Raw genomic sequence first — 8,902 nt, 5'->3', positions numbered from 1 at the left:
AAGGAGGCTGGAGCGCACGTCACGCTCAATTCCGAGGTGGGAACATTTGCCAAAGACCTCCAGGAAATCGAAAATCTGTTGAATGACTGCGAAGTGGGGGAAGACATCTCGGACATCGTGCTCGATGCAAGCGCGGGCAATGATCTGAGGAAAGAATTGGAAGAAAGTGACAGATCGACGCTCAACCCGGGCAAAATCCAACACACGAACACATCCACGCCCAAAACTAACAGCACAAGGAGCACCTCCACTTACGCCGCGACAGACCTGAGTTTGAGTCTGACGGAGGATAGCCGCGAAGACGAGAGCCTCAGCATCGAGCAAAGTACGCTCATGAAGGTGCGAGAGTGCCTAGACTTCACCAAGTACAGAGACCTGTACAACCTGAGTGGCAGACTGCAGGACATTCTGACACCAAAAGAAGTGGAGGAGATACTGAATAATTCCGAGCGGTATAGTGAATACGTAGATAAGGAAATAATCGAAGCATTACATAACTCCCTGCAAGAACAGATTAGTTCACACAATACCAGAAACACAGTGGACAGTGGAATTTCCTCACCAAAGAAAACGGTCATAACGACGGAAGGCCTCGATCTGGGCAACACCGTCAAAAAGGATATCAGGGCAGTTTTCGATGACAGCAGTCCAGTAGTTCATGAAAATGACAGCAATAGTTCAAAGCGGTCCTCAGATATCTTCATTGACGACATTGACTTTGATGACAGTGATGACACAGCCTTCAGATTTGAGAGGCGCAGATCCCTCAGGCTGAGCAAGGAGGGCCACGAAGAGCTAGAGGTCGAAGGGGTCTTTGTCGAGAGCAAGTCGCAGGACCTCGGCATGAAGAAGATCCCGGCCCCTGTTCTCGACCTGAGCGGGGCGACGAGCGAAGACCTCAACGACGTGCCAGACCTGTCCAACTCTGAGATCCCGTGCACTCCCCAGAAGCCCGATTTGCCAGGGGAGAGCGAAACCCGCGTGCCAAACGGCGTCGCTCAGAACAAGCCGTTGGAGGTGCCAGACATTGTTATTACCGGGACTTGTGAGGAGCAGAACGAGACCCAAGACGAGTCCTCTGAAAAGCTTTTGATCGAAGGTAGCGACTTATCCGAGGTTACTACTCCGTCCCTCATCAATACTCCGAGCACCACTTTTGAATACATGACGCCCGACGAAGGTAACATGACTTTCAATTACTATTGTGTAAGAAGATGTGTTTACTTTGTGAGGAGTTTGTAAGAATGTTAGGGATATCATCTTTGGTTGTTTGTTTCACAAGAGAAAAATGTCCAATTTGAAAATAAGTATTTATGGCTCTTGATATTTACACTTTTGCTCTTTTGCTTCCCTTTTGCATCTGCTGTATAAAAAAAAGATCAGGGCTGTTGGGAGATGTTGAAAGCTAAGTGCTAATGAAAGGTTTTGAAAAATGGTACATTTCTTAAATTTTAGTTATTCGGGGGTCTTTTATTACATGCCTGAGAAACTTTCTAACTTTAGTCATTGTTTCACATAGAGAGACCAAAGGACCTTGATTTCGGGAACATCAGCCAACGCAAGCGCATTTCCGTGGCCGAAGACATCTTGCGGTCGCCGGTGGAAGATGACAACATCTCGGTTGCTTCGGCATTTAGTCAGCGCAGCGACGGGGAAGACGAAGATGAAGATGGCTTTGGTGTAAGTTTCCTCTGTATTCTGTTTTTAGCTTTATATTAATTTCTAAATTGTTTGAACATTCAAATTTATTGCTAGCCCCTGGGAATTTTGGAATTACAGTGATGCAGGTTTTTCTGTCTCGTTTTCTTCAAAATTCCAAAAGCTGCCATGTACATTTTTCAAGACCTCAGTTATTTCAAATGACTCTCTTTCTAACCCGTAGAAGAGTAAACATTCCAAATATATTCCATGGAGTGATACATTACCAGACATTATTTAATTCTGAATGGAAGTGGCCGGTATTCCACCCATACACTTTCTATTCAAGGTTTTAATAGCGTGTCCCTCTCCCCTATCCCCCACACCCGCCTTCCTTCATCCACTGAAGGATGAGGATTTGGATATCTACCAGACACCTAAGGGAAACCTCGGAGCCCCCTGCGAGAGCACCCAGCACCTGGAGCCCATCCCCACCCCCCCTCCACAGCTCCTCATTCCAGAGTTCTCCGCCTCCGAGGAGTCTGCAGAGGAGAGGCACTGGAGGAGCGTCGTCATCGGCGGCGTCTGGCGCAGAATAGACATGAAGGTCATCGCGCCCTATCGCAAGGTTGGTTCCCAACCAAAGCAGTCTTCATTATTGGTGCTATTGTTACTGTAATTCTTAATTATCATTATTTTTGTCATTATTAACTCATTGATAACCTTAATTGCCATTGTCATTATTATTATATTATTAATTATGAGGATGATAATTTGCTTTTAATGATGTAATTATTATTGTTATGATTATCATTTTCATTAGTCATCATAGATTATTATTAATTATCATTATACATGTTACCATTGCTATTATTATGACATACATTACTGTTACTGTTACCATTACTACCACTGCCACATAGTGCTACTGCTACAACTGTGAATACAAACCCACAGTACAGTAATAAAACAAAAGCTAAAAAAAAAAAAAAAAAAAAAAAAGAAAAGAAAAAGAAAAAGAACTCTAACTTAACCATTTGCTTGTTTCAGTGCGTGAGTCACGGAGGCTACCTGGGTGGAGATCAGAATGCAGTCATCGTCATCAGTGCCTGCCAGTTGCCAGACCGCTCACGAAGAGACTACAACTATGTCATGGATAACTTGTTCCTGTTAGTTGAATATTTGGTTTGAAATCAAGTACTGAGCTTTGTATTGTACATAATATGCAAAAGGATGATGCATAGTTTGTTATTATAGATATATTTGTAATCAGTGTGGTAAGAGTTTGTAAACCTAGTTCATGGGCAAACACCCAGGATGGCCCTAGCATGAGCCACTAATAAAGCTCTTGCTTAAACTTTCACTAGTCAAGTAATCATTCAAAACCATGCCAAAAAGTTGTTTAAGTTACATTTTGAGTGTTTTGTGTTATTTGTATTTACTTGTCCTCTCTTGTTGCAGTTATGTTTTGTCAACTTTGGAGCAGCTGATTGCTGATGATTATGTATTAGTTTACCTTGCTGGAGGAACTCCCAAGTCCCACATGCCCAATTTCCACTGGTTAAAGCGAGCCTATCAGATGATCGACCGCAAACTGCGAAAGAACCTAAAGGCCCTCCATGTGGTGCACCCCACCTTCTGGGTTCGCACAGTTGTCGCCTTCTCCAGACCTTTCATAAGGTTTGTTAGATTTGATTTTGTTATACATTTTCTTACATAACTGTATGATATACTTCAGCACAGGAGTAACTTTTTTTAAGCTATTGATGAAGTTTGTTTGATTTTTTTCTTTTTGTTTTTCTTCCTCTCTTCTTTTTTTTTCTTTTTCTTTGTCTTCCTCTCCTTCATCATTAGGCTGTCTGCTATCAAGCCTGACCATTGTGATCAAAAGTTGTATTATGTTTTGCAGCAGGGATAGGATACTCCTATAAATCAAGTCCCTAATGGACAATACACAACAATTTAAAGGCTGAAGATTTCTCCTTCTCTGCCTCCTTCTTCTTCTTCTTCTTCTTCAGAAGCTTTATCATGCTCAGGTCTTCACAAAGTGAAGCTAGTCATAATGTCTTATTAGATTTGATAACTGCTGCGATGACAAATCACACATAATTAAGAAAATTAGATAGCAGATCTTAAGCACAATCTGATTTGACTTCTAATAAGATAATTACCCTTTCAGCACGAAGTTTTACCGGAAGCTTACCTTTGTCAATAACCTTACGGAGTTAGCACAGGTTGTTCCCCTCGATCAGCTAGACATTCCAGATGCTGTTAAACAGTGAGTATTCTCTGCATATGAATCTTCAGTTTTGTGTTGTTTTTTTAACATCATACTTTTAAGTGGCTGGCATGTACAACAATGCTTTTTATGTTTAATGTTGAGTGACATGTTCTTCCTTTTTTTTTCTTTTACTGTTTTTTTTTTTAATGTGTGATTTACATAATTTTTATTGTATTTTCAAGCTTCTTGATTCAAGAAGGTAAAGTTTATTAATATGGATTGCTTATGTGTAATTTATACAAGTATAAAATGGTGGGCAAATTCTTACTAAAATAGATCAATGAGAAACAGTTATCTAAGAAATGTTTGTTAAAATATTTTCCTATACAGTATATTTTCCTTATTTTATTGATAGTGGTAGTACTTGCCCTAAAGATTTCTGCAGAAATGAACCATCTTGCACAAAGAGTGAAAAAAAGAAAATAAACGTGAAATTTAGTATCATACTTTCTGATATGGATTTGTAGTGTAAAATACTATGAGAAATTAAGTATCTATATTGAAGAAAATAGTTGATACTTGGTTCAGTTATGTTAACTGTAGGTTGCAATATCATGCATATGTACTAGAAGGAAAGAGAACAATAACAGTTAATTAAAGCAGTGAGATTGGTCATGATCACAAATAATTTTTTAGTTTGATAATGTTGCAAAATTCTACCCACAAGCAGGCCAAGGCAAGCCACTTCACCACATGAGTTTTTGGCTCAGTCCAGCCATTCTTGGGTTTAAATCATTACTGTAAGTGGGAGTAGGAAAGCTGTGATTTTGTTTTAAAAGGCTTGTGCTCAACTCCATTTTTCTGTGGAAGATGTTCTGTAATTGTCTAATTGTGTGCTGTATTGCTTATTTGTCTAACATTGGAGCACAGCAAATGTATTCATTTTGGTGAGCTGTAAGTTATATGTATTCACTTTGGTGAGCTGAAGTTCTTGAATAGTGAGACTGCTTTCTTTGTAGCTGATTTCATCACCGATGAAATGTTTTACAGTAGAGGTAGTGACATTGAGGAATAATGGGAATTAATGTCACAAAGGAAGATCATGGGTGGTTAAGATCATTTGCTGATTTTCATGTTTAAGTAATAGCTTATGAATTAATCAATGATTTGCTTAATTATGATGATGATCATTCAGGTTTGTATTCTGCAGGACTTAGCATAGGGTGCTTCTCTGTATATTCCTTTGAGGAAAATGTATGTGCTACATAATTCATAAGGTTGTTTGTAGTCAAGAGAGTTCAAAAAGTTTATTCCATACATTGATGATGTTTGAATTTGTTCTTAGATAACTGCTTTCTGTTGGTTCCGTCTTGTTAATTACTATCCTTTGCTGTAGCTGTGGTGTAGAACGTTCCCCCCTATATTGTGGTTGATTTGATTTAATTTTGCTCTGCCATTGATTCTCAACATGAAACTGCTCTAAATGCTTGTATCACAGAACTTTTGCATGGAGAAAGGAACTTGCTTAGAAGACCTAGAAACTGTGGATGTTGAGAACCAATGTATTTGTTTTTAACCCATTATTATCCTAACACTAACATGCATTCTCAAAACCCTAGCCATGATGAGAATAGGAGATCCATCTTTGCTTTGCTGGGTCTCACTCCCTATGAACCAGGTAATGCTCGTTGACCTGTGGCTTTTTATTTACCTTTTTGATGTACTGCCCGTATTCTTTAGGCATTTAGTTCTTTTTTTGTCTTTGAAGCTCAGTGTTCACATGACAGGGTGATGAATTACTCTACTTTTGACTTTATGGTGAATAGAAAAAAGTAATTCAAAGTAGTATTCCTATTTTGAAGAGCATAATGTACTGTGATATATTTTAAGTTGATGAATCTTACATGATATATAGGAAAAGATGCAAATTAAGAGATGGTAAAATTTTACTAAAAGCTTAATTTTTATTATAACAAGCAAGTTAGAAGTGAAAACCTTTGTCAGTTTCTGTTTTTAACAGGGTAAGATCTCTATGAAAAAAAAATCATCAGGTGTGAACTGTAGTTATGAAAAAAAAAAAAAAAAATTGTAAGCTTAATGCATATTTCACAAATCTTCATTTTAGTCCTCATTTAAGGAAAATGTACTAATAATATCCCTTTTGTATATACCATACATATTTAGTCTCTGCATGATGTTCTTATATATATAGGTGTTTTATAGTTTTTCCTTAATATTATGGAAGGATATATGGTGACTTTTAAAGTATTTTATATATTTTATTGAAGTACCTTATTATTAATAACATGTTTATTCAGTATCTAGATAGTAAAATATTGCAGATTTTATTAGAAATTGCCATTCTGAGTACAGAAAAGTTATTTTTTCCTTCCTTGTTTAGGAAGTATTCCTTATTTGAAAAAAATATTCTTTCCAGCAAAATAGTAGACTATGTCTCACTTTATATGATTACTTTTTCAGAGCGGACTTTGAGCTAATGATTCGGGAGAAGAAGAAGAATCTCAACAAGAGCAGAACACCCTCTCTGGTAGCCAGATGAGGCACTTGTTCTCCACTTCTCTGAATTTTTTTGCCTGTTGTTCGTCAGTTCAGACAGTCATTGCTTGAGAGGTCTTTGAGAGTGTTTGTGTATCTGGATGTGTATTGCCTTTTCTCTTCTTGTTCTTTTGTTTCCAAAATAATTGTTTTAGTAATGAGAATAACATCTTCCTGTCAAGCTTCTTTTGTATGAATGAAAAAGCAAACTTTTTGCATTATATTGATTGTTATTTTGTGAGAATGTTATGTAACATGTATGTCTGTCTGTGCTGTTTTTTTTATCATTAATGTCTTCAGGTTGTAGCTGTCTGTATATGCATTTCAAATATGAATCATTTAAATAGGTTTATGATGTGGAAAATAGTGTGGTTACAATCATATAGCTGCCTGTGTCTGAAACCCTGTGCTGAAGCAGTGCATTTAAAAGTTACAAGGAAAAGTCATTTATATTAAGTTAAAAACTGTTTCAGATATCAGTTCTCAATAGGTAGTGAAATATGTCTTTGCTTCATGTATTACAAAAATAGTTTTGGATTTTGAAATGTCAGGAGCTGTAGAGAAGATTGTACTGTGTAAATATGTAAGGTAGAAGGTATTTGCCAAATTTGGAGGAACTGGCTCTTAGCAATTAACCTTTTTCTTCATTCATGATACAAAGTCTGATTACTTAGGGCCCCTATGCATATTCTGTATATATAACCTTACATGCCATATGACTTATATTTCTAACCATCTGGAGAAACTTAAATGAAGCTTCCGGTCTTCAGATGGAATGTCACCGAAATGTTTAGTTTCTCCTACTCCTGTAAATATAACATTAATGTGATATCCTATGTGATACTGGTAACTGTAGGGTGATGATCATGACAGTTAACAGTGACTGGGAAAAAAGGAGAAAGTGTGTTTTTTTCCATTTATTTATTTTTTATTTAAACATATTCTTATCAGTACAGAAAGAAGCATTATCTTTTAGATGTGTGGGTGAAGGTTTGTATCTGTATTGTTTTGCAGTTGCAAGCCACAATTGAATTTAAAAAAGCTTCTGCTAGTGAAGGGACTTTAAAAGGACTGATATATTTCCTGTGTAGATTTTCCTTCAGTGATTTGATCCACCTCTTTGCAGATCAGCTATTTACTAGTCCTTATCATCCACTTTGAAGAGCTTTATATTAATATAAATGTAGTGCTTCCACTTAACATACTTGATGATAAACAAATCATAGGTTGATCAATTCAAACTTTTGAATTTTCCCTTTTTTCCCCCTCTTATCATATGCTTCACAGCACTTAAAGAAGTACTTCAGCTTTAAGTGTGACTAAATCTTACAGCTGTTCAATTTATGTCTTGCATATTTTAACTAGCTATTGTGTGCATATGAAGATGTATATTTATTTTCTTTTATATAGTAAGTAAAGTTAACCTTGTGTTGACCTAATAAACAAAATCAAATATTATAACGGCTTTCTTTTACCTGTATATGGATGAATTTTAATGCAACATGAGTAAAACTGACTCCTCTCACTCACTTTCGCACACACACACACACACACACACACACACACACACACACACACACACACACACACACACACACACACACACACACACACATCCACACATATCCACACATATCCACACATATCCACACATATCCACACACATATCCACACATATTTCAGTTGCTGCAAGGCATATGTAAAATAGCTTGAGCAGAGAAAAATCACGGTGTTACTAATGCAAATAAAAAATAGAATGCAAATCCATTGCATTAGTTTGAAATCAGTATAAAAAATACATTTGCCATATATATTCTGCTAAAAATGGTTTTAAATAATCTATCATGAATATTCAAAATGTTTAAAATGAGATGCATTAATGAAGAATTTGGAAAAGCAAAGGATTTAGATCAAGTGAGGATGGGCCAAGATCTGGATGCCCATGGTAGCAGTGGCAATAGAAACTACCAGTTTGAATTGGAAACTATACATAGTTTTATATTAAAAAGTGTAAATGATGTAATTTTTAACAATATATTCAGTCTTCTACTATTGCTGAACCTCTTATCTTTTGTATTCCACTATCCTTTTAATATTGTTTTCCTGTTTGATTTTATGAATGAGATTCATATTTTAAGTAAATAGGCAAGAACCTTTCTGCTGGGAGACCTCTTTTTCCATAAATGAGAATAACCTCTAAACTGAATGTAAATATTGTGTAAATGTTACCATCCTTTGCATTGTGATATGTCACATTTATTCTGGATACCTGTAATAGTCCTGAATTGACCTTTCAGCTATTACACTAGTATTTGCAAAGAGGTTCTCTATTTCTATCATCTATTTGTAGATTGGTCTTCCCGTTACATTGTATGCATGCATACATATATGGATCTTGGTCCAAGTGAGGAAACTTAAAGGTAAGAATTTCACCTCACATAATCAATCCACTGAAAGCTGCCACTCATATCTCTATATACTCAGTGA

The 8,902-nt window shown here is 36.6% G+C and overlaps 1 protein-coding gene across 3 annotated transcripts in view; it reads left to right on the top strand.

Moving 5' to 3' along the window:
- The window catches only part of LOC125040566, a 21,427-nt gene extending 13,554 nt beyond the window's left edge, over positions 1-7,873 (top strand). For 2 of the 3 annotated variants that reach the window (XM_047635173.1, XM_047635174.1), the window contains exons 4-10: positions 1-1,180; positions 1,520-1,680; positions 2,048-2,266; positions 2,689-2,807; positions 3,100-3,318; positions 3,818-3,916; positions 6,341-7,873. The exon at positions 1-1,180 is cut by the window's left edge and continues 317 nt beyond it. In XM_047635173.1, the coding sequence (XP_047491129.1) occupies positions 1-1,180; positions 1,520-1,680; positions 2,048-2,266; positions 2,689-2,807; positions 3,100-3,318; positions 3,818-3,916; positions 6,341-6,419 (2,076 nt within the window). In that variant the 3' untranslated portion in view covers positions 6,420-7,873. Of the gene's footprint in view, positions 1,181-1,519; positions 1,681-2,047; positions 2,267-2,688; positions 2,808-3,099; positions 3,319-3,817; positions 3,917-5,478; positions 5,538-6,340 lie in introns of all 3 variants that reach the window. The other variant, XM_047635176.1, reaches the window with a different exon arrangement.
- The last annotated feature ends 1,029 nt before the right edge of the window (positions 7,874-8,902 follow it).

The sequence above is a fragment of the Penaeus chinensis genome, chromosome 29, assembly GCF_019202785.1.
Source record: "Penaeus chinensis breed Huanghai No. 1 chromosome 29, ASM1920278v2, whole genome shotgun sequence".
NCBI lineage: Eukaryota > Metazoa > Arthropoda > Malacostraca > Decapoda > Penaeidae > Penaeus > Penaeus chinensis.
The sequence above is the reverse complement of the archived record's forward strand: the minus strand, read 5'-3'. Positions and strand labels throughout refer to the sequence as shown.